The 27,378-nt window shown below is 55.5% G+C and overlaps 4 protein-coding genes across 12 annotated transcripts in view; 2 read left to right on the top strand and 2 right to left on the bottom strand.

The window, feature by feature from the left end:
- The first annotated feature begins 873 nt into the window (after positions 1-873).
- Positions 874-12,219, top strand: SLC34A1 (solute carrier family 34 member 1). The gene is made up of 13 exons (XM_002928136.4): positions 874-1,294; positions 1,444-1,593; positions 1,682-1,810; positions 1,881-2,024; positions 2,881-2,992; positions 3,116-3,311; positions 3,394-3,489; positions 6,820-6,838; positions 9,013-9,051; positions 9,337-9,504; positions 10,699-10,815; positions 10,915-11,039; positions 11,685-12,219. Exons 1-13 carry the CDS (start codon positions 1,186-1,188, stop codon positions 12,186-12,188), a joined length of 1,908 nt encoding a protein of 635 aa, XP_002928182.2. The 5' UTR covers positions 874-1,185; the 3' UTR covers positions 12,189-12,219.
- A 5-nt stretch (positions 12,220-12,224) lies between these two features.
- PFN3 (profilin 3) lies at positions 12,225-14,833 on the bottom strand. The gene has a single exon (XM_034656667.1). The coding sequence runs from the start codon at positions 14,292-14,294 to the stop codon at positions 13,881-13,883; it is 414 nt and encodes a 137-aa protein (XP_034512558.1). The 5' UTR covers positions 14,295-14,833; the 3' UTR covers positions 12,225-13,880.
- A 696-nt stretch (positions 14,834-15,529) lies between these two features.
- On the bottom strand, positions 15,530-26,607 carry F12 (coagulation factor XII). 9 transcript variants are annotated; one of them, XM_034656655.1, is made up of 16 exons: positions 26,427-26,605; positions 24,192-24,320; positions 23,619-23,871; positions 22,900-22,957; positions 19,308-19,407; positions 19,081-19,151; positions 18,671-18,781; positions 18,397-18,528; positions 18,146-18,250; positions 17,823-17,997; positions 17,528-17,730; positions 17,209-17,431; positions 16,863-16,999; positions 16,605-16,760; positions 15,925-16,073; positions 15,530-15,840 (listed from the first exon to the last, which is right to left on the bottom strand). In XM_034656655.1, the coding sequence occupies exons 3-16, from the start codon at positions 23,793-23,795 to the stop codon at positions 15,673-15,675; spliced, it is 1,965 nt and encodes a 654-aa protein (XP_034512546.1). In that variant the 5' UTR covers positions 23,796-23,871; positions 24,192-24,320; positions 26,427-26,605; the 3' UTR covers positions 15,530-15,672. The 9 variants fall into 9 exon arrangements, with proteins under 9 accessions (XP_034512546.1, XP_034512549.1, XP_034512541.1 ...); XM_034656650.1 differs by having other exon boundaries at positions 15,673-15,840; positions 26,247-26,607; XM_034656652.1 differs by having other exon boundaries at positions 15,673-15,840; positions 26,402-26,607.
- A 619-nt stretch (positions 26,608-27,226) lies between these two features.
- The window catches only part of GRK6 (G protein-coupled receptor kinase 6), a 15,161-nt gene continuing 15,009 nt past the window's right edge, over positions 27,227-27,378 (top strand). The window contains exon 1 of the mRNA XM_034656663.1: positions 27,227-27,251. The gene's annotated coding sequence lies outside the window, so the exon portion shown is untranslated. The remainder of the gene's footprint in view (positions 27,252-27,378) is intronic.

Here is a 27,378-nt window from a genome sequence, read left to right as displayed (position 1 = left end):
AGTAGGAAATAGCCTATCATCCCTCTCCTCTGCCCTAACTGTGCTTCCCCTTCCTGCACCCATAACATCTTGGTCCCAGTCCAGCCTGGCATACCCCCCAAAGTAAAGAGGACTCCTGCTTTTCCAGGGCTTGGAATTTAGCTCAGTGCCCTCCCCCACCCCACCAAACAGCCAAAGGCCCTTGGGACAATATAGCAGTGTGGGGGTATGGGTTGTTGATATAGGCTGGGGTACTCCTACCCCAACAACCAAGAATTCCTGGGGCAGTTCAGGGGGCCCTAAAACAAGCCAAGGGCTTCCCAAATTGGAGATAGCATGGGGAAACCTCCTTACCTAAATCAGTCCTGGTCTGGAACTCATTTGTGGGAGAAAGGATATCAGTGTTTGTTTATTGTTGGGAGGGAGGGAGGAAGATGGGGAAAGAAGTTCATCTGTGAAGGGAACCCAGGAGCTCGGGATCCAGGCCAGTGAACCTTTCCCTGAGTGCACATCCAGGGGTCCCATGAGCCAGCAGGTGTCCATGGCTCCTTGAGGCTCTCAGGACAGTCAGAACTCCTCCCACCTGCTCAGCCTTGGCCCACATCTGCAAGCCCTGCTAACACACCTTCCCCGGACCCCTCCGCCTGCAGGGCACTCTCAGGCCCTTCCCCTCCCAAGGCCCCTGCACATGTGCCCTTCTCCCTCGCCATCCAGCAACTCCTACCCATGTTCATCTCCACCTGATGGTCTCTCCCCTCCACCCCCTGCCATGGGGCCCTCTGGGGGCACCTGTACCTGTCATCAGAACATTTAGCCCCACTGCCAATTTCTATTTGAGGGATTATTTCATTGACATCTGTCACCCCAAGAGACTTGGAGCTCCCTGGGGGCCAGATTTGTCCTCATATTTAGTCATCGCTGTACCCCAGCATCTAGCTCAGTGCCTGGGATAGAGTACATTCTCAATAAATACTCACTGAATGAATGAATATGTGAATCTGGGCTGAGTACCTGAGTGCGATCTCTGGTATATGTGGGGGTGGAGGGTGTGCTTCACCGGGTGGTGTTTGGGATCGCACACTAGGGGTATTTGTGCATGTGAGTACGTGGGTATGGATGTGGACGGTGGGTGGGTGAGTATGTGTAAGTTTCTAGGACACAGTAGCTGTCATTCGGCGTGCTGCCGCCCGACAGTGTGTGCCCAGGATGATGTCCTATGGAGAGAGGCTGGGGGGCCCAGCTGTCTCCCCACTCCCAGTCCGAGGAGGACACATGATGCGTGGGACAGCCTTTGCCTATGTGCCCAGCCCTCAGGGTGAGTGCTGCTCCCGTCCCCGGACCCTGTGTGCCCACAGTTGCTCACGTTCCCCCCACCCCGTGAGGTCTCCACCCTTCTGCCAGCCCACCCCCCAACCCTGCCTATCCCAGGGCTTCTGGGAACTCCTGACCAGCCTCCCTCCCCAGTTCTACATAGGATCCCAGGGACCTCCACCTACGCCTTCCCCAGCCTGGGCCCTGTGGCCCTTACTGAGCACGGCTGCCCCTACGGGGAGGTTTTGGAGCGCCATGACCCCCTGCCTGCCAAGCTGGCCCTGGAGGACGAGCAGAAGCCAGGTGGGCCTGGGCAGGGGGTGGATAGCAGGGGTGTCAGCAGTCAATGCCCTAGCCCCTGCCCCTGTGCTCACGACTGGCCCATCTCCAGAGCCTGGGCTGGCCCAGAAGCTGCGCCGGGCTGGCCTGACTCTCCTCAAGGTGCCACTGATGCTCGTCTTTCTCTACCTCTTCGTCTGCTCCCTGGATGTACTCAGCTCCGCCTTCCAGCTGGCTGGAGGTAGGGCTGGGGAGGGGACCAGGACAGGGCTCCCAAAGGGCATCAGGCAATGCTGGCTCATGCTCCTCAGGGAAGGTGGCTGGTGACATCTTCAAGGACAATGCCATCCTGTCCAACCCAGTGGCGGGGCTGGTGGTGGGGATCCTGGTGACTGTGCTGGTGCAGAGCTCCAGCACCTCCACGTCCATCATTGTCAGCATGGTCTCCTCCGGCTGTAAGTTGGCCCACCGGGGCAGGGAAAGGGGGGACTGCGTGCGCTGGATGGGGGCTGAGGTGGTGTGTCAGGGCTGGGGGCCAGGGAGCTAAGGGCAAAGGGCAGGACTCCAGCATCTCCCACTCTGTCTTCCAAGGCGTGGCCAGGAGTAGTCTCAGCCAGGAGGGGTGCCTCAAGATCTGGACAGGGTGGCCTTCCCCCCCAGGAAGGCTTGGCTCTGTATCACCACATAGTCACTACTTATTCCATCGGTCAGGGAAATAGAACCTGCTGCAGATGTACATATGATTTATTGCAAGGAATTGGTTTACGCGATCGTGGGGCTGGCTCAGCAAATCCAAAATCTGTAGGGCCGGTTGTTAGGAAGGGCAGGCTGGAACTCTTGGGGGGAAGCCTATGCGGGATAGCCTCAGTTTTGTTTTTAAGGCCTTTATCTCCCTGGATGAGGCCCACTCAGATTATCAAGGCTAATCCCCTTTACTTAAAGTCACCTGGTTGTGGAGGTGATCACACCTGCGGAACGCCTTTGCAGCAGCATCTAGACCAGCGTCGGATCAGAGGACTGAGTACTGGAGCCGCTAAGCCAGCTCAGGAAACTAACCACCACACGCGTGCGCACGAGCACGGATCCGCATTTGCATGCCGGACATGTGCCGTCATCTACACATGTGCACACGCAGTGCATCTGTCCACTGTGCGCACACACATCACACGTGACACCAAGGCTGGGCAGCATTGTGGCAGGACTGCCCAGTGGGGGCTGGGTCGTGGGCAGCGGGGCTGGAGGAAGATGTTTCTCGGGGGACGGAGCCAGGTGGCCCTCACACAGTTAGTTACGAGGTCCTTCTTCTACTAGTGCTGGAGGTGAGCTCTGCCATCCCCATCATCATGGGCTCCAACATCGGCACCTCTGTCACCAACACCATCGTGGCCTTGATGCAGGCGGGGGACAGGACTGACTTCCGGCGGTGAGGGGGTAGAGTGGGGAGGGGCCTGTGTGTGTCGGGGGAGGGTGTTCCCAGGTGCCAGGAGCCCCCAGTGTAAGTGCATCCTGGCCCTGGCCTGCCCTGCAATGTGGCCTCCCTGCCCAGGGCCTTCGCAGGGGCCACAGTGCATGACTGCTTTAACTGGCTGTCGGTCCTGGTCCTGCTGCCCCTGGAGGCTGCCACTGGGTACCTGCACCATGTCACTGGACTGGTGGTCGCCTCCTTCAACATCCGTGGTGGCCGCGACGCCCCTGACCTGCTCAAGATCATCACGGAACCCTTCACCAAGCTCGTCATTCAGGTGAGGGCAAGGCTGGCATGGGATGGGGGCTGGGGGGCAGTAAGGGCCCCTCTCTCACCGCCCCCCCACATCTTGTGCACAGCTAGACAAATCTGTGATTACCAGCATTGCCACCGGTGACGAGTCCCTGAGAAACCACAGTCTCATCCGAATCTGGTGCCACCCGGACCCCACGGGGGTGAGTCTCAGGTCTGGCCACAGGTAATATTGTGCCAATCCCTTCCAGGCTCCCGGAGGCTTTAGGCAGCTGTCACCAATCGACTCGAGTCAGCATGTCATCAGTCTAGCCCAGTGGTTCTCCAGTGTGGACCAGCAGCACCTGTACCACCTGGGAACCTACTAGAGCTACAAGACACTCAGCCCTTCCCTAGACCTTAGTAGGTCTAGGGAAAACATATCAGAAAAACTTGAGGGGTGGGACACAGTAGCCTATGTTTCAACAAGTCCTGTAGGTCTGCCCCATGCTCAAGTTTGAGAACCAGTGATCTGCCTCTAGCTCTGGCTTCACAGGTACAGAACAGGCTCCGAGAGGCTGAGACACTTGCAAGAGCTTGTCCTGCCACTTCAGGGCCCTGAGGACAGGTCTAGCAGTCTAGGGCTTTCTTCTCCCCGCTAGGGGGCCAGGGGGAGTCATCATTCAGCTGTGCCATGTTTTGGGGCCCAGGTAATGTGGGAGGGGGCCGTGAGGGGGTTATGAGGGTGCTGGGAAAGCTGGACAACAGGACCAAAACAAGTGGGCCATGTGGAGACCTCACTGGAGACACGACAGCCACTTGTACTCTCGTCGGGGCTCCTGCCCCGGAGACTGCCGCGGGCCTGTGTCCATGCAGCCTTCTTCACTGTTTCTATTGCCCGGAATGAAGATGTGTTTGGATCAGGGGGCCACTTGTGGACCTGCCACGACACCAGGCTCACAAGAAAGCAGGCGATCCGTAGTATACTTTCTCACTCAGCCACGAAAATGGGAGTGCTTCATCAAACCGTAATCCACGGTACTTGCTTCTCCTTAATTATCACATCCAAGAAGCAACTCCATCCAGAACGGAGAGAAGGAAACCTGAAGCCCAAGGCTCGGCTCAGCCTGGCCCCCTCATCCTTCCTGCTTGCTGCTTGATGTCACCGGCCCTTGATCCCAGCGTGAACAGAGTACCCTTTCAGCCCGCCCTCCATGGTGCCTCAGGTCCTTCGTGTCTGGGCCGTGCGCAGCTCTGATTCATCACTTCTGAGTGTCCCAGGCAGTCCGACATCAAAAAGCCCACGCGGGCAGCTCTTATGCTGGCTTTGCGACCCCTCCAGCACAGTGCCGCCTTCTCACCAGCCCCTGGGCACTCTCTGAGCTCTCTGAATTGCCCAAATCCTCTTCACTTCACAGCAGAATCTGGAGGACACAGAAATCGCACCGTTTGATCTTCGCAGAAGACAAGCCACGGGAGGGAGCTCCTGGGCTGCGGAGTCCCTCCCTCGCTCTGAAAGTGCCGCTGCCCCCTGCCGCCCCGTCCAGCAGGCCTCCTCTGGCAGCACTGCACCAGACATGGCCTGCCCCTGACGTAATCCTCACAAAGTGCTGGCGAGGGGGACACGAGTATCCTGTGTTCCACAGGAGGAACCTGGGGCCTACTCCTGTGAAGTCAGCCACCCGAGGTCACTCGGGGCAGGGGTGGGGGGCTGTCCTTGCTGCTCCAGACGCCGCTTCCTTGAGCTCTGGTCTCCCAGCCCAACTCTCCTAGAAGAACTGGTCCTGCAGAGCAGTAGCCAGACGGGATTTCCCTGGCTCGGAGAGGAGCCGAGGGGTGGCATCCAAGCTCCCTGTTCTCACCCTCTCTCGAGGTCGGGTCATGTGGAACGTGGCTCCGCAGCCACGTGCCTGCTCTCGCCATGTGTGCTGGTGGCCCCTCCCTCACCAGCCTCTAATGCTTCCTGTGGCCACCGAATCTCCCTTCCAACCTGTCCTTGTGGTCTCCAGCGTTCACCCAACTGGACCCAACCTTACCCAACCAGTCTCCAAGGAACCCAGTCACCAAAGACGGCATTGGGAATCTGAGGGTTTCCAGACAGCGGAAGAAAACCCAGAGGCAATTTTAATGTTCCAACACCTCTTGACACTCCAGGGGCCTACCACGGGCATGGGAATTACCTTCTTAGGTACTCACACCGTAGATTGCCAGCCGTACTCGCCTGGCTTAAACAAGCACCCTTTGAGGACTTCCAGCCAGGGAAACAGGATTTATCACTGGCCCACTTTGCAGGCTCAGAGAGGCTTGCCCAAGTCCATACCACCGAGGTAAGATGGAAATCCCAGTGGAATCTGGAGCCCATGCTTCTGAGCCCCCATCTCGCTGCCTCTTCCAGAAGCCAGTCTGGTGTCCCACCATATGTGTCCATTTCCCACTCTGCCCATCCAGGCTGAATGCCACCAGGTGACCACAGCCACCCAGAGACTGCTCTAGGGGTGGTAGGTGCGGCTCTAAGAAGGAGTTCTCCTCTTTGCCACCAGATGGCGCCGCTGGCACGGCGATTTCTGCTTCCAGAAAAAGACCCTACAGCTCCCCTTCCCCTGCACGCTGAACTAGGGCACAGGTCCACATCCTGTGTGTTTCCCCCCAGGGAAAGGATTCTTGGAGCCTGACAGTCTTCTGTGAGCTTAATCATGTCCTACAGTTCCTATTGGCACTTAAATCCTAACTCTCTTCCAAGGGTCCTCAAAACCAGCCCCTGGGAAGAGGTGGGCAGCATTATAGACCTCAAGTCGCCTGGAAGGAAGTTGGGGCCCAGAGAAGTTAAGTGTTTGGTCCAGTATCACACAGCTGGGAGTGGCTCAGCTGGGGTTTCAGCTTAGGGCTCCTGGGGCTCATTTATTCTGTTCTTCCCACGGAATTCACCACCCCACCACACCCCCAGGCCCAGGAAGGATGGGCACAACTAGGGCTATGTCCCAGATGCTGGGCTGCCCAGTTATTTATCAAGGCTAAAGCTCCCACTTTTTTTTTTTTTTAAGATTTTAGTTATTTATGTGACAGAGAGAGACAGCCAGCGAGAGAGGGAACACAGCAGGGGAGTGGGAGAGGAAGAAGCAGGCTCTCAGCGGAGGAGCCCGATGTGGGACTCGATCCCGATCCCGGATACCCGGGATCACGCCCTGAGCCAAAGGCAGATGCTCAACGACTGAGCCACCCAGGCGCCCCTAGAGCTCCCACCTTCTTGACAAGGAAGCCCTGGGCCTGCTCCCACCCCTCACTCAGTACCCACCCCCAGCCTGACAGTGCAGCCCACCCCCTCTCTGGCATCCCCACTCCTACTCCTCTCTTGCACTTTATAGTCTCTTCAGCACCGCACCGTACCCCCTCCCCTTGAGCTCAGCCCGAGCCACATAACCCCAGGCAGGAAGGTCAAGGGTCAAAACCCTAGGGGCCTTAGCCTTGGCCTGCCCTAACACAGCCAGCCCTGAGTGGGACACACACAGCCCTACCCCTGTGAAGTTCCTCTCCTAAAAGACCCTAGGCCCAACCAGGTTAGTGGGGCACAGGCTGGTCAGGCACCCATTCGTCTCAGGGATCATCTGTCTCCCAGGGCTCCAGGCTGGCCCACCACAGTCTTCCCCAGCAGGGCCAGGATCCTCAGACACACCTGCAGGAGCCGTTGATCCTGGCCTAGAAAGTCAATCTCACTCACACAAACGCATAAGCACACGCCCTTCCCACTGTGTGATGCTAGATGGGCCCAGGGACCAAGGAGCTCTAGGAGGCACGATGTCTTACTGACCTGCAGAGAGCACTTCACAAGTTTTCTCCTGTAACCTTTATAACAGCTCTTTTTTTTTTTTTAAAGATTGATTGATTGATTTGACAGAGAGAGAGAGAAAGCCTAAGCAGGGGGAAGGGCAGAAGGAGAGGGAGAATCAGGCTCCCTGATGAGCAAAGAGCCGGTGGCAGGACTTGATCCCAGAACCCTGGGACCATGACTTGAGCCAAAGGCAGCCGCTTAACCAACTGAGCCATCTAGGTGCCTCTTTATCATAGCTCTTAAGTCATCCTGCTTTAAACAGCTCAGAGAGGTGGCATAAATTGCCCCAGGTAGTTGGCACAAGACATAGGACTTGCTCAGATCACCTGGACAGCAAACACACGGCTCTCCGCCTTATACCTGGCTCTCTCCCACCCACGCGGCAGTCACCACTGATTTCCCAGCCTGCTTTTCTGGCAGAGCGCACCAGAGAGCATTATTTCCTCTTGCAGCTATGGTCTGGGTTTGAGGGTGGCCCAGGGCCCTGGTCTGGCCAGCTGGAGCACAGATCAGCACACTGTCCCACTCATAGCAGCTCAGGCGCCTATGAGAAACCAGATTTGAAGCTAGGCACCAGAAATAGTTCTTACCTCTATCATACATTTTAAAAAAGATTTTATTCATTTGTCAGAGAGAGAGAGAGCACAAGCAGGGGGAGTGGCAGGCCGAGGGAGAAGCAGGCTCCCTGATGAGCAAGGAGCCTGATGCAGGACTTGATCCCAGGACCCTGGATCGTGATCTGAGTTGAAGGCAGATGCTTAACCGGCTGAACCGCCCCCGTGTCCTCCTATCATACATTTTATAAATGACACGGTTCAGAATAAACCCTAAAGGAGCCATGGCATTGAAGTGCCGCTGCCCCACCTGAGATGCTACCCTCAGCACAGGGGCGGTCCGGGGCTGTGGGATGTAGAACTTCCCGGCACCAGGGCCCATATCGGCTCCCAGAGGCCGCAGAGGGTGAATAAGGAAAAGCTGTAGCTTTGGCGTTTTGCCTGGAGCCCTGGGAGTCACCGTCCCTTTGTGGGGCTGGTTTTTCCTTTGGGAGATGGTTTTTCCTCATCCAAGCCCAGCCCGCTTTCTCCTTTCAAGGCTGGGATCCTGAGAGAAAGATAAGGCTCCCCAGTTGCATTTAAGAAAAAATAATTCCTCAGTCCAATGAGGCTGCAAAGTAGTGGTCCAGACCAAACTGGCCCTCACATAATTGTGAAGTATGGGGTTTCTCTTGCAGAATTGGGCCCTTTGGCCATGCGGGGCTACATCCCTGGGTGGCGACGCTGGCCTGGAGCTGAGTGGATGCTGCCCCTATAGGCCCAGCACACACTCCTCCACCACCCCCACACTTAGCCTGAGCCCCTTATTTAAGCTACCTGCCTGGCCCTGGGCCCTCTGAACTGGGGGGCCTCTCCCCACTGAGGAGTAGGTGGGGGGTGGAGGAAGGGTGGGAGCTGGACTTCTGCCCACTGGTGGTCCTCCCCCTGTACTCCAACCTCCCCCATAAGGATTTGAGCGACAGGACAATGGAGCTTGGGTTAATGGTGCCTCAGGAGAGAGGATGGGGCACAGATGCTGGGAAGCGGGGGGGGGGGCAGCAGGAGAGGGATGGGTGGTAAAGGATGAGGAAGGGAGAGTTTTCAGAAGGAGGGCCATGGTCAGAAGCACCCAATGCCAAGGAGAGGTGGAAGAAAATGAGGACAAGAAGCCCCAGAATCGGGATGCCCCTGCCTGCCCCAGTGAGAGCCAGACCGGCAGAGTGATAGGACAGAATATTCAGAGGGCTGACCACGGCCAGAGTCTTGTGTGGCAGGCATTTCCATCCCCATCTCTCCAGCAGAGCAGACAGGCCCAGAGAGGCAAACCAACTATCCAAGGGCATGTAGTCAGGAGGCCTACCTCTATCCCCCCCACCCCCACCTCCAAGCATCCAGCTGGACCGCTGGAAATGCCACCATGGAGAAATGTGAGTGCCTGCATCATGGGAGATGTTTGGCATGGCCAGGGCAGAACTGGGCAGAGGAAGGCCTTGCCCTCCCCCCACCCCCCACCCCCCCGCCAGCTGCTGCCAGTCCTAGGAAAGTCAGCTGTCAACCAGCTCAGCTGCTGGGCTTGGGCTAGGCCCTGCTGTTGAGGCTGAAGCAGCCTGAGGTGGGGCCTTAGGCTCCAATCCCAAGAGGGCAGCAAAGGTGGGGTGCTGGGAACAAGCTGTGGGGTTCAGCTCTCAGCAGCTCCACACTCCCCCTGCCAGGCAACCACATGTTCGTGGACACAGGGCTGCCTGACTTGGCCGTGGGGCTCATTCTGCTGGCCGGCTCCCTGGTGCTCCTGTGTACCTGCCTCATCCTCCTTGTCAAGATGCTCAACTCTCTGCTTAAGGGCCAGGTGGCTAAGGTCATTCAGAAGGTCATCAACACTGGTGAGCCCCCAAGAACTGGGTGTGTGGGCCCCAGGATGGGCCCTTCCAAATCTTACTAAGTCCCACCACTGTTTTGCTGTGTGATCCGGGTAAAGCCCTGCCATCTCTGAGCCCCAGTTTCTCCCTGTGAACAAAGAAGAGGTTGGGTCGGGTGATTTCCGAGGCTCCTGTGGTGCTGGCAGCGGGGGGTCTGTGGCTGCCTCTGGCTGTGTTTCCATTCCCGTAGGTGGCTCTACACTGATTCTCAGAGGCCACTGATGCATTCAACAAATACTCACTACACCCGTGTGCCCAAGCACGGTGTAGTGCCGAGGATACGGAGCTGAGCCACAGAGATGGAGCCTCCCCTCAGGGGACTCCCAGCCCAGAGGAGGAGACGGATGTGCAATGAAAACTAAATGATAGAGGGGGACACATTCAGATAGAGGAGGGCCTGCCAAGGGGAAAGCAAAAACGACAGAGAGTACAGAATAAGCTGCTTTCAATGGGCGGTCAGCGGCCTTTGTGAGGGGGCCGAAATGAGCAGTCAGATGTGGCTGGAGAGTGTTCCGTGGGAGTGACAGCAGGTGCGGAGGCACAGAGGCAGGAACCAGCTGGGAGAGAGGTGGCCAGCAGTGTGGTGGGAGCTCGGTGAGCGAGGCAGGGAGAGGTCGGCAAGGTAACAGGGACGGAGCTGATCGCGGGGCCCCACAGGCTGTGCTCGGAGCCTGAACTGCACTAAGGGTAATGGGGGCACTTGAAGGGTTGGGGCAGGGGAGTGACACCACCTGATTTTCATCTGAAGCTTTGGGGACAGAGCCTGGCCCTGTAACAAATGCTGGAGTCAGGTGCATTTGTGGGTCTATGGGAGCTTAGGGACACGAGAAACAAAGTCTCCCTGAGTGCCAAGGGTCAGGGAGGGCTTTTCAGCAGCCACTGTATCTGCACTGAGCCCTGAGGAGGAACATGTAGAAGGAAGGAGGATGTTCTGGGCAGAGGGAACAGTCTAAGCAATTGTGTGATGGAACCAGGCTGAGAAGGGCCTTTAATCCAAGATCAAGGAGGGCGGGTAGAAGCCACCGCAGCTCAGCAGGGGACTGGACTGACAAGGCCCCACTTGGAAGCTGGCCTCCAAAACCTCCTCCCCAAGGAAAGTCCTGGCTACTCTCCCAATGCCCTCCTACTGACCCTGCTGGGACGGGGGTGTCCTCGCAGACTTCCCCGCCCCCTTCACCTGGGCCACAGGCTACTTTGCCATGGTGGTGGGCGCTGGCATGACCTTCGTTGTCCAGAGCAGTTCTGTGTTCACCTCAGCCATCACCCCACTCATTGGTGAGTGCCCGTGGCGAGGTGGCGGGGCGGGGGGGGGGAGGCTGGCAGGGGAAGGGCTGAAGGAGGGGCCTGGGGAGAACCTATCCTGTCTGCCCCCAGGCCTGGGTGTGATCAGCATCGAGAGGGCCTACCCCCTCACGCTGGGCTCCAACATTGGCACTACCACCACGGCCATCCTGGCTGCGCTGGCCAGCCCCAGGGAGAAGCTGTCCAGCTCCTTCCAGGTGCGTCTGGGAGGGCGCCTGCCAGGGGCAAGACAGGGCTGGGCCTGAGGTGTGGCACCTGACCCAGGGTGGGACACCAGGTAACAAAGTTCTTGCCTGCCTACTACGGGCCACCCACTATGCCAGGCTCTCTGGAAACCACAGGGGGCCAAGTCGGCCTGGTGCCACCTCCAAGACCTTGGCATCTACCGGGCAGAAATTACTCAGATAATTATGCCAACAACAGTGGGATTTATACTCTGAGGAAGGGGTACAGCACGATGGTGGCTGACCCATTCTCAGGGACCAAGGACAAGTAGGGGGGCAGATGGCGAAGGGGTTGCTGTTCTGGGAGCAAAGGAGTCAGGACAAGCCTGGGGCTGGGGACAGGGCTCGGACCAATCAGGAGGCCAGAGCTGCTGAGCCAGAAACTAGATGCATCTCTTTGCTGCTGGGTTTGGGCAGGATCTGCCGGGGAATTTGCAAGAGGGGCCAGTGGGGGAAAATGTGTCGCGTTTGGCCCAGAAGTGTCTCAGTATTTTACTAGGAGCACATCAGCCCTGCCATTCCTGACGCCCGGGCCGGGCTCCTGTTATCGATGCCTGCCAGCATGGCAGGGAGCCGGGGCCCAGGCCCACCTCAGCCCCTCTGGCCTCTCCTCTACAGATCGCCCTCTGCCACTTCTTCTTCAACATCTCGGGCATCCTGCTGTGGTACCCAGTGCCCTGCACGCGGCTGCCCATCCGCATGGCCAAGGCGCTGGGCAAACGTACCGCCAAGTACCGCTGGTTTGCCGTGCTCTACCTCCTCCTCTGCTTCCTGCTGCTGCCCTCACTGGTGTTTGGCGTCTCCATGGCAGGCTGGCGGGCCATGGTGGGTGTGGGCGCACCCTTCGGGGCCCTGCTGGCCTTCGTGGTGCTCGTCAGCGTCCTGCAGCACCGCAGCCCCAGACGCCTGCCCCAGTGGCTGCAGACGTGGGACTTCCTGCCCCGCTGGATGCACTCTCTGCAGCCCCTGGACCGCCTCATCACCCGCGCCACCCTGTGCTGCGCGAGGCCAGAGCCCCGCTCACCCCTGCAGCCCACCAGGGTCTTCCTGGAGGAGCTGCCCCCCGCCACCCCCTCCCCCAGCCTAGCACTGCCTGCTCGACACAGTGCCACCCGCCTCTAGCCTGCAGCCCAAAGTACCAACCGGGGGCAGGGAAGGGCCAGTGTTTGGTCCCCACTGTGGAAGGGCAGTGGGATGTGTCCGTGCACTCTGGGCATGGGCCTGTCCTTGTGCGGGTCCTCAGAGCTCTGGGCTCGTGTGACAGAGTCAGCGTGTGTGCGTGTGTGGGCATGTCCAGTGAGACCGTGTCATCCTGCATGTGTGGACTGACGTACCTGTGGGGGGCTGTGTGCGGGCTACAGGGTACCTGGCTACGATTTTGAGTCTGCAGCCCATAAGGGAGTCTTGTTTGGAGGCCTGTGCTTGGTTCTCCTGTACACACAAATCCAACTCGGCAGAGCGGGAGTAAGGGTGGGTCTGAGGACATGACTTGCAGCTGTTTGCTTGTGCAGAGATGTGGGTGCCTGAGTCACTGGCTGAGTTCTCACCCCTCCCTGTCACCTTCCTTGCTCCATTATACCACTCTCCTCATCCTCACCCAGCTGTTCTGCAGCACGGCTACAACCCCCTTTCCGGATACTGCGTGATGAAAAAGGAATTAAACTCTCATTAGGCATTTACAAGTCTGTGTGCTCTCCATCTGGGTTGGGAGGTAGACCATGGCTTGGGGCTCAGCAGCACTCTTTCCTGCAAGCTCACCCCTGCCTTAATGAGTCCAACCCCTGATTCAGACTTCCTGGGAGTCCCTCCTAGGGCCTGGGACCACCCCCAAGGCAAGTATAGGAGGGCCATCCCCACCCACCCCATCTAGCTGACTTCCTCTGGTCTCTCCCTGCCTCTGGACTCCCTCCCCCTTTCTGGGATAAGATTAGTGTTCCAGAAAACAAGTGACAGGTAGCAGCTTGTCGGGAGACACTGAAGGGGGCAGGGAAGGTGAAAATGGGCAAGAGAGGCCATGCTCTGGGCCCCAGTGCGTAGTGGGCAGGGACTAGCCACCCTCCCTCCCACCTTTGTCCTTTACCTTTGGGCAATAAACCAAGCCCCACTTAAAACCATCCAAGATTTTCAATTCCTCCTTTTCCATAGGGGCCCTGGAGCTGAGGCCTTCAGGGTTAGGGTCAAGGGGCAGGGGACACCTAAGTCCTCCCTTCTAGCCCAGGGAGTCCTCTGGGGCCTTTGGATGCCAAGAGGGAAGGAAGGCCCTAGGGCCCTAGAACTCACTGTGATGGTCTTGGATGTGTGTTCTCCTTCCACTCCCTTTGGGGTATGTGGGAGGATATGCAAGAACCCAGGAGCCCCAGAGCTGCTCTCCAAGCTACCAGCCCTACTCCATCATCCACTCACAACACTTACAAAGGCTTCCTCCTCCCAAGTGGAAGGGGTGAGAAGTACACAGGCCTCCAGCCTGACTCCCTGACCCCATGGGGCCTAGCTGGGGTGCTAGGATTTGGGAAGGGCTCCCTTTATAGTGTGTCTTGTACAGAGGTGTGGAAAGCTTTTTTGGGAAAGGACTCTGGGAAGTCAGGCTAGAGGCCTCTGCAGGGCACTCATGGATAAGAGGGCCAGGTCTAGGGTACAGGAGGCTGGGAAGCCTCTGGACTCAGAATCCCAGCCCCATCAGGTACTCCCCCCTGCAAGAATCTTCCGCGGAAACTGGTTGGCCCATCTGCAACTGCCCTGCGCTCAAATATAGGATGAGCCAGCCACGCCCACCAGTTTATTTTGTTCCAGCCACACAGCAGCCTAGCGGTCCTGCTAGGTGCCCTGTGTGCGCAGCCCCTTGATCAGTTCATGCACTGTCTTGTTGAGGATGCCGCCGTGCACGCCCCGTCGGCCCATGAGCACGAGGAGCACGCGCGGGGTGTGGCCCACGCAGACCGCACGCCCATCCAGCCCCTTAGTGCGTGCGTCCAGAACTCCATCGCCCTCAGACAGCAAGTGGTCGCGGATGACGCAGCAGCGGCGGCCTGCCACGCTCAGGCCGGCCTGCAGGAAGGTGCGCCGATCAGGCCCTGTGAGCACACCCACCTCTTGCGGTGATATGGCAGCCAGAAGGCCTCCTGGGCGCGATGCCCACACGCAGCGATTGTCTGAGTAGCCCACGATGGCTACGTCGTCAATGCGCTGGTCTCGCAGCACCGCACTGATATAGCCTTTCCAGTCCCCCATTGCGGCTCAGAGTGCGCCCCTGGCGTCTGGGCGCGTTTTCACAGGATATCCGGCTGTTCCACGTGTCTGGAACCCCGGACACTGTGACGCATATCGGGGCGGGGTTGTGACATTGAGGTGTGGCAATGTCACAGAGAGACTATGTACACTGGAGAATGTATACGTGGGGTGAGGGGAAGGCCTGGTGAAGTTGTAAAGTTAGCCTAAAAGAGGAAATTGCATACGTCTATGTAACCCTTGAAAAACCAACGTAACTGGCTCACCAAGCACAGTGTACACATGCATTTAAGAAAAACAGGAAAGCAAGTGTGGACAGACAGACTTCTCAGCCTAGTAACCATTCAACCCCCAGAATCCCCAGTTTGGTTCAACGTTAGGAACACCAGCCTCTCGTGCAAATCTGTTAAAGAGATTGCTGGGGGGTGCCTGGGTGGCTCAGTTGTTAAGCGTCTGCCTTCGGCTCAGGGCGTGATCCCTGCATTCTGGGTTTGAGCCCCGGATCAGGCTCCTCTGCTGGGAGCCTGCTTCTTCCTCTCCCACTCCCCCTGCTTGTGTTCCCTCTCTCGCTGGCTATCTCTATCTCTGTCAAATGAATAAATAAAATCTTTAAAAAAAAATAGATTGCTGGGTCCCAACTCAAGAGTTTCTGATTCAGTAGTATGGAAGGTAGCCAGAGACTATGTGTTTCTAACAAGTTCCCCGTTGATGCTGCTGTGGGTGGTCCAGGCACACTTTGAGCCCCACTGCCCTAGAGCTAGTTGGGAGGGGGGTGTCTTCCACATTGCCAGCTCTGAGTCCACACCAGCGTTTTAATGTTAAGTCTTTCTGACCATGGTTCTCAGCCCCCACTGCACATGGAACCACCCGGAGAGTTATAAAAACATACCACTACCCACACCTCATCCCTAGAGATACTGATTTAATTGATCTGAGGTGGGTCTCAGGCATAGGTTCAAAAAGCTCCCCAGATGATTCTGGTGTAAAGGCTGAGAACCTCTGCTCTATAAACTTCAAATGTTAATAAGTTAGTTTCAAACAAGGAGTGATATATGGAGTCATCTTGCTCAGGGCTTGCTTGGTACACAGTACCGCTTAGCAAACATCAATTGGACCTGCATCTCTATATCTTGCTTAAGATCTCAGTAGATCATGTTCCCTGAGGGGTGTGGAGCAGTGCACTGGTTTACTGTCTTGGCATTTCCCACCTGCGCCCCTGCAGAGCTGTGTGTCTCAAGCATTTTCAAAAGCATTTTATTGAGGGCCTACTCCATGCCTGGCGGGCTGACGGTGCTAAGAGGAATGGAACACAATCCTTGCCATCCATAATCATGGGCCAGCCACCCTTGCATTCCAGAATCGCCCAGGAGAGAAGGACGAGTCAGGAACTGGCGTGCTCCTGGATCCAGGTCAGGTAGCTGGCCACGTCGGTGTACACACCTGGCTTGTAGCGGTCGCCGCAACCCGAACCCCAGCTGATGATACCTCGCAGGATGAGTTGGCTCTCTGCGGCCTCGTCCTCACACACTAGCGGGCCCCCGGAGTCACCCTGGGTTAGGGACACGTGGCTCAGCGCCCTTGGTCTGGGGTCTGCACTTGACCGGGTGGAGGGCGCCAAGCCCCACGGACTCACCTGGCAGGCGTCAGTGCCGCCCTCGAGGAAGCCAGCGCAGAGCATGCCGGGGGTAAAAGAGGTTCCGTGCACGTCGGGGGCGGAGCAGCGCTCGGAAGAGATGAGCGGCACTTGCGCTTCCTGCAGGAAGCTGGAATATTCCCCAGCCCCTGCGAAAGGGAGAGAGCTTTCCTCACACCCCTGGCGACTCTGCTTGCCGCCCGCTAATTGGCCTCTATCGCAGCAAGTCCGTGAGGAAGAGGTTGCTGTTAACACCATTTCATAGACAAGAAAATTGAGACCAGAGAGGAGCCGGGATTTGAATGCGCCGGGCGAAGCAGGACTGCTTTGGAACCCCACCCCCACTTCCCACCCAGTGTCTCAGAACGATGCTCCCCAACTAGAAAACCGACTGCCCCAATGCGATGCCGGCATCCTTGTTAGCCCTTGCATCGCAGCGCCCAGAATGAACCGAGAGAAAGTGTGATTCTCTCTGTATCCCTTAGGAGACCTGGGGAACCCCCCCCCCAGCAGTGAAGCCCAGGCCCTGGCAGGAGCGGACTGCAGAGACAAGGGCCCTGCAAGTCCTCCCAACCCACCAGGTCAGCACCACCTGTCCCTAGTGGTACCAAAACTACAGGTTTCTCTCGCCTACCCCCGTGGCCAGATGTGCCCCCGCCGCCCCCAGCCGTTCGGCCTACCCTCGAACTGGTGGCCCCAGCCGGCCACCTCGCAGAGCGCGGCCTCGGGCTCGGCTGGGCGGGCAGGGCCGTTCGGCATGGGCATGCACACCGGCTGAACGAAAGGCGACGGGAGCGCGCAGTGGCCGTCCGCTGTCTCCTGCAGGCGCAGGAGCGCTAACGCAGGCGGGGAGGAGCGTGAGACCCGGACGCCTGGACTCGGAGCCCTCCCCCACCCTTCCCCCCCCCCCGGGTAGCCGCCGGGGCGCCCGCACGCACCCACGTCGTGCTGGTAGGTGAGGGGCGAGAAGGCCTCGTGCAGGTGGTACGCGCGCACGGCCAGCGTCTGGCACTGCTCACAGCTCTGGTTATGGCGGTCCTGACCGAGCACCACCGTCAGCTCCTCCGGCGCTGGCCTGCGGGCGGTGGGGGGGGGGGGAAGCGCGCTCAGAGCCGGCCACTGGTCTCCTGCTCCTGAGCCCCTTGCTGGGTTGCAGCTTCCTCCTGGGGCGCTGGGGAAGGGTGGGGAGAGGCAGGGCCAGGGTTCGGGTGTCGCGCGGAAGCTGGGCACGTAGGCGAGAGGAGCTAGGGTCCCGGGCGGGGCGCCGGGCGTGCGGGCACTCGCCGGTTCTGCAGGCAGTGAGCGGCCGTCAGCACCCAGCAGGAGGCGATGAGGCTGCCCGCGCAGAAATTGTGGCGCCAGTACAGCGCGGCGATGTAGGGGTGCGCCCCGGGCAGGGCCACCAGTCCCCCGACGACGCGGCTCATCGAGGACAACCGTTTCCGGAGCCGCTGTCCGCAGCCCGAACTGGGCACAGGAGTGGGCTGCTCCGGGGTGGCGCCCGAGGCTGTGGGAGCAGCCCAGGCTGAGTGCTGGGACACCCACCAAGGGTTGGAAGGTCGCTAGCCGTGCGCCCTCCGACTTCCCGCCCCTTCCCAACTACCTGGGGTCGGGGGCTGAGGCTTCTGCAATGCTGAAAGCGAGGGCAAGGGAAGGCCCGGGCGCCCAGTGGGGACCCGGGTTGGAGACAGGCTCTGAGGAGCCGCCCCGTTTGGGGCCTGGCAGCGTGCCAGGCGGCAATATTCCCAGCTCAGCCGGTCGCCACTCCACACGAAGCACCACGGGCGGGTGTCATTGTCCGGGTTCCTATAACCACGGAGGGGGCGCTGTTAAAGCGCGAGGAGCCCCAGAGGGCCCTGGGGCAGAGGGGGACGCCCTGCCCGCCCTACCCGCCCCACCCATTGCACCGGCAGAAGGCATGGTTGCCTAGTCCCCAGTTAAGCGCTTGCTCTGCAGTCACTTTCTGATAGGTGGCCTCTGAGGCCCACGGTTGACACCGGGCGCCGGAGAGCGCTGTCTGGGCTCTACCGCGGTAGTCAAGCCCGCGGCCGTCGTAGCAGCGCGCCTCAGTGTCTGGGGAGAGAAGAGGCTCCTTGCAGCCAGGAACCGGTACGGCTTCCCACCACCCTCTCAGCCCCTTTCCCCACTCTCCGGACTCCCGCTCCGGGAGCCCTTCCTCCCTGGGTGCGGAGCTTCTGCTTCCCGCAAGATCCCGACTCACCCACGTCGCAGATGCGTCCAGCGTAGCCGGCCCGGCAACGGCACAGGAGGTGGCCCTCCGCCTCTAAGCAGCTGCCCCCATTGAGGCACGGGTTCGTGCGGCAGACTGGCAGATGGAGCGCACTGAGCCACCTCTGGGCCCAGAGACCCCCACAGAGAATTCCCCTTTCCTTGGACACACCGCCCAATTTCCTAACAGCTTCTCCTCCCGACCTTCCAGCCTTCCTCCCAGGCCAGTTCCCATCCACTCACCCTGGGTGGCCAGCAGCTTGCAGTGAGCATCAGGACCCTGGCACTGACACTTGGCCACACCTGCCGGTTCAAGCCTATGCCATATTTCTTTCTCGTGGAAGAACTGGAGAAGCTGAGGCTCAAAGCACTTCTCTGGGGACAAAGGGGTGGGGGCAGTGGTCTCAGGAGAGGCTGGGATCTTGCCAAGTCCCTGGGGATCCAGAAACCTCTTCAGTAGGCCCAGGAGTGCCCTGCTTCCCCAGCATCCCCTCCCTTGGCTTCACCATCTCCTTACCTCTCTGGCAGTGCTTCCCAGTGAAGTGTTCTGGACAGATGCAGTGTGGGCCGTGTAGCATGTTCACACAGGTCCCTCCGTTCTGGCAGGGGCTGTGTTTGCTGCAGTGGTCTGAGAGGTGGACACAGTAGAAGTAAGAGTGGGGAGCCTGTGTCAGACAGCCTGGGTCATGGGGGCCAAGTTCCTACCTAAACCTGCTTGTCTTGTGACCTTGGCACTCCTAAGTTTCCATGCTTTAGTTTACTCACCTGCAAAATGGGGCTACCTTCTCCAAGAACTTTTCCCTCTGGAGGGAGGGAAGGGTCTGGATGGGCCCAGAATACCAGGTGTATAGGAGCTGATGATACCCAGGAGAGTAACTAGTGGGGAGGAGAGGGCCCTGGGCCACCCCCAAAGGCTGTGTGTAGCACCTTTCACTTTCTTGGGCTCCAGGCAGTATGCCCATTGCTGGTCCTGCTCGAAGTTGGGGGTGGTAGGACACCTGTAGAAAGAGATGAAGCTTCCCTGCTCTGCCCAGGGGACTGCCCACCCTTCCCTCTCAGAGCCCCCTCTCTCCAAGCAGGTTTCCTTGGGCAGAAGGATGGGCAGAATCCATCTCCCACAGGCCCCTGCTCCCACCCCTTTTGGGTAGTCTTACCAGGGCCGTGGGCCAGGCCGGCCCCTGTGGATGCATTTGTGGTACAGTTGCCGGTTGTACCGGAAAGGAAAGTAGCAGGGCTCCCCAGTGACAGTGAGAACTGCAGAGATAACACACGCCCTGATGATGTTCCCCATGCCCGCCTGCCCAGGTGCCACCCATCAGGGCCTGGTTGGAAAACAGACCCTTGGAAAGATCACTGTGCCTTTGAAACTGCTTCCTGCCTAAGAGCTTCAGTTCTGTAATCAGCTAGAGTGGACTCCTGATTTCACCACCTACTAGTCATGTGAACTTGGGCAAGTCTGCAGCCCCCCAGACCTAGAAGCGTGCTTGCCACAAAGTAGGCACTTAATAAATACTACATGAATGTAGAAGTCACTTGACCACACTGAGCCTTAGTTTCCTCCTCTGTAAAATGGCAATGATAATAGTATAGTTGACCCTTGAAAAACCCAAGTTTGAACCACACAGGTCTGCTTACATGTGGATTTTTTTCAATAAATACAGTACTATTAATGTGTTTTCCTTATGATTTTCTTTTTTTTAAAAGATTTTATTTATTTATTTGACAGAGAGACAGCCAGCAAGAGAGGGAACACAAGCAGGGGGAGTGGGAGAGGAAGAAGCAGGCTCCCAGCGGAGGAGCCTGATGTGGGGCTCGATCCCAGAACTCTGGGATCACGCCCTGAGCTGAAGGCAGACGCTTAACAACTGCGCCACCCAGGCGCCCCTCCTTCTGATTTTCTTAACAACATTTTCTTTTCTCTAGCTTACTCTATTTCAAGAATACAATTTATAATACATCTAATGTGCAAAATATGTGTTAATTGATTGTTTACATTATCGGTAAGGCTTCTGGTCAGTAGGCTACAGTAGGCTATTAGTAGTTAAGTTTTGGGGAGTCAGAAGTTCTATGTGGATTTTCTACTGCACTGGAGGGAGGGCATCAGCTCCGCTAACCTTGTTGTTCAAGGGTCAACTATACAGTTAGAGTTTCAGTTTTGCAAGATGAAAAAAGTTCTGGAAATAGAGGGTGGTGATGTTTGCAGGACAACAGAACGTGCTTAATACCACTGACTTGTACACTTAAAAATGATTATGATAGTAAATTTTATATTATGCATATCTTATAATAAAAATCACTTTTTTAAAAAGATTTTATTTATTTATTCGACAGAGATAGAGACAGCCAGCGAGAGAGGGAACACAAGCAGGGGGAGTGGGAGAGGAAGAAGCAGGCGCACAGCAGAGGAGCGTGATGTGGGGCTCGATCCCATAACGCCGGGATCACGCCCTGAGCCGAAGGCAGACGCTTAACCGCTGTGCCACCCAGGCGCCCCAATAAAAATCATTTTAATGATGCAGATATAATAGTACAGAAAACATAATTTTAAATGAAGAACAAGTTAAAAACAGCTTGTCAAATGTGGTCCTATTTTTGTACAAATATATTTACGTATGCATAAAAAAGAAATCTAGAAGGACATGCTCTGAAGTTTGTAGGAGTGTTTTTTAGAAGATAGTGGATTATGGGGGATTTTTTTCTTCTTTCGCATTTCTGTAATTTCTAAAGTTTTTACAATGAAAATATTGCTATTATTATTTTTTAAAACAGTACCAAGGAATCTCTCTATTTGCCGCATTTGCAAATCTGTGCAAATTTATTTGTAATCCCCAAACCAATTCTTAAGGTGCTTTTATGGGCATTCACGGACATGTGCGGAACGGTGAAAAATGCGAGGTGCCTGACACACATGTTCCCGGCTGAGGCGAAACAAGGTAGCACTCTGCTTCTCGTCTCAGCTCTTCTCCTGTAAAGAAGTGTCCTTTTCACGGCCTAATTTAAAGCCACCTTTTTTTTTTTTTTAAAGATTTTATTTATTTATTTGACAGAGATAGAGACAGCCAGCGAGAGAGGGAACACAAGCAGGGGGAGTGGGAGAGGAAGAAGCAGGCTCATAGCAGAGGAGCCTGATGTGGGGCTCGATCCCATAACACCGGGATCACGCCCTGAGCCGAAGGCAGACGCTTAACCGCTGTGCCACCCAGGCGCCCCAAAAGCCACCTTTTTGAAATCGTGTGCTTCTGGTAGAAGCTTTTACTGTTGCAAATGGCCCCCACATATAGCGTTGACGTCCCTAAGTGCAAGAGGCCACGACAGGGGCTGTGGAGAGTATTCCTGTGGGGGATAAGCTTCGTCTACACGAGTTACAGTGCTGCTGGCCACGGCTTTGGCATTAACGAAGCAACAGTGCATTAAGCAAGGCATCTTGAAAGAGAAGCACACAGAAAACAAGTTTTTATGTTGACGATTGATGAAAATATTGCGACTGGAGCTCACAGGAACCTAACCTTGTATTTCCTTTAGAAACAGCCATTCAGTATTTGCTAATTCAGTGTTCTCGGTGACCCTATAGAACGTGACAACCAGGAATGACAAGACATGACGATCTACTTCAGAGGAGTCCTGGGAAGCTTATATGAGATCATGTCTATCGAACACTTACACAGAGTCTGGCATGTAGTATGTGCTCAATAAACATTAGCTGCTCTTTTTGTTGTTAAAGGCACAGTGGCACTTGCTGAGGGAACAGGAATAAAGGAGGAGAGAGGTATCTTAGATGGACCTTTAAGATGCCAGTGGGATGGAGAGAGAGGAGGAGGATCTCAAGTAGGTGGTTAGGCAAGGGCAGGGCACCTAGGTAGTCTCAGGCAAGAGAGAGGAAAGCAGTGTGGTGGGGTGTGGAAGGATGAGGAGAGGACGCAGAGGCAGGCCTGGTTGGGTCAGGGGGGCCCTAGTGCCAGGCTGAGGGGCTGGGCCTGGCCTCAGTACACCAGGCTTACCAAGGCAGGGTCCACAGTAGTTCACAATTCTAGGCAAATATTGAGTGGTTGGAAGAAGGAAGGCAATGGGGAGCTGTGGCATGGCTTGAGGAGGGGGGAGATGCAGACATCCCCCATTTAAAAGGGAGCTTGATAAATAAAAGCTAATAAGAGTTTAATCATTTACCACGCTGCAGTCTGTGGGCTGAGTGCTTTGCATGGATTAGCAAATCATTTCTCCTCCACAACCCTAAGAGGTTTACTATTCCCAGCTTATATGGTTGGGGAAGTTGAAGCTTGGAGAGGTCAAGTCACTTGCCCAGAGTCAGCCGGCACATAAGTGATGAAGCCAGGATTCAGAGGCATTTAGGCTCCAGAGCCCTGCTCTGATCCCTCCTTGTCCATCAAGGGCCCTGGCCTCTGTGAGGCGTGACTGATGCCTGTGAGATGTACTGAGGGCAGGGGAAGAAGAGGAGAGGCTAGGGAAATGAAAGACTGGAAGGCACTGGATTGGGCCCTCAGATACAGCTCAAGCCCTGCCCTCAAGGAGAGCACAGTTCACTATCAGTGTGGGTCCCCAGTACCCATGGGCACAAGCCCTGGTGCACAATAGACACTCTGGTCTGAATACCAGCCTAAGTGGGGACACGGTGAAGAGTATCCAGGATCCCTCCCCTTGCTCCAAGGACCCCAAAGCACCATCTGCACCCTCCCCACCATACTGATTCCCACCTGAGGGTCTCTTGGGAGGTGCAGCCAGGGTACTTACCCACTGTGTGCTCATCCACTCTGTGTTTATGCTCCCTGGGGGCTTTCCAGGGTGGAATCTATAAGGGAGAGAAGAGGGCAGGGAATTTTCTCAGAAAGTCATAGCCTGCCTCTGATCCCATGCCAGTTCTCAGCTTCCTCTCACATCTCAGAAATGCAAAAATTTCCTCAAAAGACCTAGACCCTTCCTCTTCCCATTGTCTCCTCAAGGTCCCCTCCCCCAGAAATGAAGGCCATGTCCTCATATCCACCAGCTCTGGCTGTCTCTCTCTCTCTCCTCCACCTGGGCCTTATAGTTTCTTCTTGCCTTTCCAAACAGACCTTCCAGTCACCTGGACCAAAAGGACATGAGCAGGGGCGCCTGGGTGGCACAGCGGTTGAGCGTCTGCCCTTCGGCTCAGGGCGTGATCCCGGCATTACGGGATCGAGCCCCACATCAGGCTCCTCTGCTGTGAGCCTGACACTGCAGCCCAAACAACATCTGGCCGCAACCTCATGGGGGACCTCAAGCCAGAACCATTCGGCTAAGTGGCTTCTGAATTTTCTCTCTCTCTCTCTCTCAATCTTTTTTTTTTTTTTTTTTGGTATAATTGATTCTTGAACTTCAGAAACACTGAGAAATGCTAGTTGATTGTTGTTGTTTTAAGCCATAAGTGTTAGGGTGATTTGTTACCCAGCATTTAATGACTAATACAGATGGACTGATTCCTAATGACTTACCCCATCCCTCAGCTGAGGCGGGAGCGGGAATGTGATCCATACCTGGCCAATCAGAACACTGTGTCTCTCTGTCCTCAGTGGTTGGTTCAAAGTGAACACCTGACCCAGATCAAACCAGTCAGAGGCAGCCCCAGGAGTTTTGCTGCAATCTTCAAGGTGGAGGCTTTCTCCTTCCATAGAAGTTGCCTCATTGGTAAGAAGTGAGCATGGGGCAGCTGGCAGCCGTCTTTAACATCTCAGAGAGTAAACCTGCCTGAGAATAAAGACAATGCAGATTAAAAGCAAAGTCAGAATATGGGAAAGACAAATTTTGAGTGACACTATTTGAGACCTGCGATCCAAAGACACATAAAGTCAGAACTACCACCTCTTCTTTTCAGTTACTTAAACCAATAAATTCCTTTTTTTTTTTTTTTTTTTGGCCGAAGCCAGTTTTAGTTGTAACCAGAAGTCCTAACTGATGCAAGACTTCATATATTGTTACCAGGAAGTTCCTAAAACAAAACAAAACAAAACAATACCTCTCATGATTACTCTGTAAGTCAGTAGCTTATAAAATAGGGAAATAATGACCTTAGAAGCAGGGACTGGAAGAAAAAAAACAGCAGTGAACTTGAATCAGGAAACCTTCAATTCCATCTTGGCCACTGACAGCCACCCCCTCCTGTGTGACCATGGGTCAGGGGCTCAGCTTCTATGAACCTTTTTTAAAAAAAATTCAAGTTAGTTAACATATAGTATGGTATCGGTTTTAGAAGTAGAATTTAGTGATCCATTCCTTATGTATAACACCCAGTGCTCATCACAACAAGAGCCCTTCTTAATGCCCATCATTCATTCAGCCCATCACCCCACCCACCTTCTCTCCAGCAACCCTCAGTTTGTTCTCTATTGTAAGGAGTCTCTTATGGTTTTCCTTCCTCTCTGTTTTTATTTTGTTTTATTTTTCCTTCCCTTCCTCTATGTACATGTTTTGTTTCTTAAATTCCACACAAGAGTAAAATCATATGGTATTTGTCTTTCTCTGACTGGCTTATTTTGCTTATCATAATACACTCCAGTTCCATCCACATTGTTGCAAATGGCAAGATTTCATTCTTTTTGATGGCTGAGTAATATTCGTGTGTGTGTGTGTGTGTGTGTGTGTGTGTACCACATCTCTTTTTTTTTTTTTTTTGAGAGGAGAGAGAGAAAAAAGGTTGGAGGGGCAGAAGGAGAGGGAGCGAGAGAGACTTTTTTCTTTTTCCTTTTCTTTTTTTTAAAAGATTTTATTTATTTATTTGACAGAGAGAGACAGCCAGCAAGAGAGGGAACACAAGCAGGGGGAGTGGGAGAGGAAGAAGCAGGCTTCCAGCAGGGCAGGGAGCCCGATGTGGGGCTCGATCCCAGGACCCTGGGAAATACCCTGAACCAAAGGCAGATGCTTAACGACTGAGCCACCCAGATGCCCCAGAGCAAGAGAACCTTAAGCAGCCTCCATGCCCAGCGTGTAGCCTGACACAGGGCTCTATCTCATGACCCCGAAATCATGACCTGAGCCAAAATCAAGAGTTGGGGGCTTAACCAACTGAGCCACCTGGGCACCCCCACATCTTCTTTATCCATTCAACAGTCAACGGACATTTGGGCTCTTTCCATAATTTGTCAGCCTCTATGAACCTTAATAATTGCCACATCTCTCTAGAGAGGGAGGGTCACTCACATGGCCTGGCCAGCTTGTTGAGATAGCTGAATGCAAATGGTGTGGTCCTTAAGTGTCTGACCTTGGTTCCAGCTCAGGGTCCTGATCTCAGTAGAGTCTGCTTAAGTCTCTCTCTCCCTCTCCCTCTTCCTACCCTCCCACCCCCCCACTCTCTCTCAAATAAATAGAAAAGTAAGTAAATAAATAAGTCAAGAAAGAAAGAGAGAGAGAGAAAGAAAGAAAGGAAGGAAGAAAGAAAGAAAAGAAAAAGAAAGAGAAAGAAAGAAAGAAAGAAAGAGAAAGAGAGCTAGCAGAGCCTGGCATATGGTTAGGCTCAATCTACAGAAGTTTGCAAAGAAACTTTCCTGTATAGACACACTCCCCCTTCTCATTAGTTTCTACACATCTGTCCCAGTTCTTCCGGCACATCTGGGTGTCTTCCAACAACTTTGGACTAGAACAGAAAGGCACCATCTTCTTGCTCTGGCTTCTGTCTTTGTACAGCTGGGACATGGGTCTATGGGATGAGGAGTTGGAAGCCATCTAGTTCCTGCTCACAAATGTCTGGATACCCACACACAATACCCCACTTATCTCTAGCAGCGACTTGGGGCATAAATTTCAAGACGTGGCAGAACTGCCTGTTCAAAGACAAGTTTAGGGTATCCGAAAAGTACTCAGCCTACCATCCTTCACCCCTCCTCAGTTGGTGGCACCATTTTTTCAGTTATTCAGGCTGTCACCATGGAACCTTTTACAAATGGAAGCCACTCCTTCCTCCAGACTAGTGCTATCTAGCAGAACTTTCTGTGATGATGGAAATATTCTCCGTATTTTCCAATATGGTAGCCACACACGGCTATTGGATCTCCTCAAATGTCACACCCTGAGACCATTCCCCCCTCTCACACTTTAGTATTTTATCATAATGTCTTAAGAGCACTTACCACTCTCTGCTACCATTCTGTTTGATTATGCATGTTAAGCAGAGAGCTTGGCTATCTTGCTGACACCACTGTATTCCCCAGCACTGATTCAATGCCTGGCACAAAGCAGGTGCTCTGTATTTTTGGATGAATGAATGGATAAGGATCAGAGAAACCTGGTTGAATTCGGTTCTGCCTTACTCTTACTCGCTGAGTTTGGGCAAGTCTCCGTTTTCTGTTGTGTGAAGTGGGAGTGGAAGGAGTAGGATGCTGGCCTTGTTTTCTGCCAAGCTCCTGGCCTGGAGCCAGCCGCTGGACTTCTGGCACTTCTGTTCTCCACCTGTATAATGGGTGTGAGCTCACCCCAACGTCTCGGGGTGGTAGCGCTGCCTTATAAGGCAGCAGAGCCGAGGGCGGGCGAGGCCGTGTGGGTGGAGAGAAATCACAACATCCGGCTGCGGGGGCGGGGCGGGGGCCGGAGGCCGGGGAGCCGCTGCGGAGGCCACCTCCTCTGGACTTCTCCCCTCTTCCGATGTGCGCTCTCCAGAATGGGCCAACCCAAAGGAATATGGCTGAACACATGGCTCAAAACAGTTCGCAGCCGGCCCTCAGGAGGCCCAAAACAGCAACTGCATCCACTACAAACCTTAGACTAGCCAAGGCTAGTCAAAGGGACTCGAGCCACACCCCCATCTGATGGCCCAGTTAAAGTGCAGCGATGAGAATGACTGACGTCCCTTTATCCAATTAAACATCCGGCCTCTAGGGCGTGACCCAGAGGACCCACCTCTGTTGTCCCAGCAGAGGGCTCGGCCCTAATTGGCAGTTCGTTATCCTACGAAGGCCCAGAAATTCGAACCTAGGGGCTGAACACCACCGCAGACCAACCAGGAAGAGATGACGTATAAAGTCCCGCCTCTCCACTCCTTTGAGCGAATCCCTGGCTCGGAAGGCGGGGGTTACTGAAGAGGCCGCTTAATGGCAAGACGGCGCGGGGAGCGCACGCCTGGTTATTGGCCGCGTAAAGTAAACAGAGGGCAGGGCTGGGCGGGCCGGCGCCGGGGTGGCCCCCGGGAGGGGGCGGAGTGTGCGCGGCGGGCGGCGGCGGCCGGGGAGGCCCGGGAGGCCGCGGCGCGGTCACTGCGAGCCGAGC

Source organism: Ailuropoda melanoleuca, chromosome 3 (genome assembly GCF_002007445.2).
Source record: "Ailuropoda melanoleuca isolate Jingjing chromosome 3, ASM200744v2, whole genome shotgun sequence".
Classification (NCBI taxonomy): Eukaryota; Metazoa; Chordata; class Mammalia; order Carnivora; family Ursidae; genus Ailuropoda; species Ailuropoda melanoleuca.
This window is presented reverse-complemented; position numbering and strand designations above follow the sequence as displayed.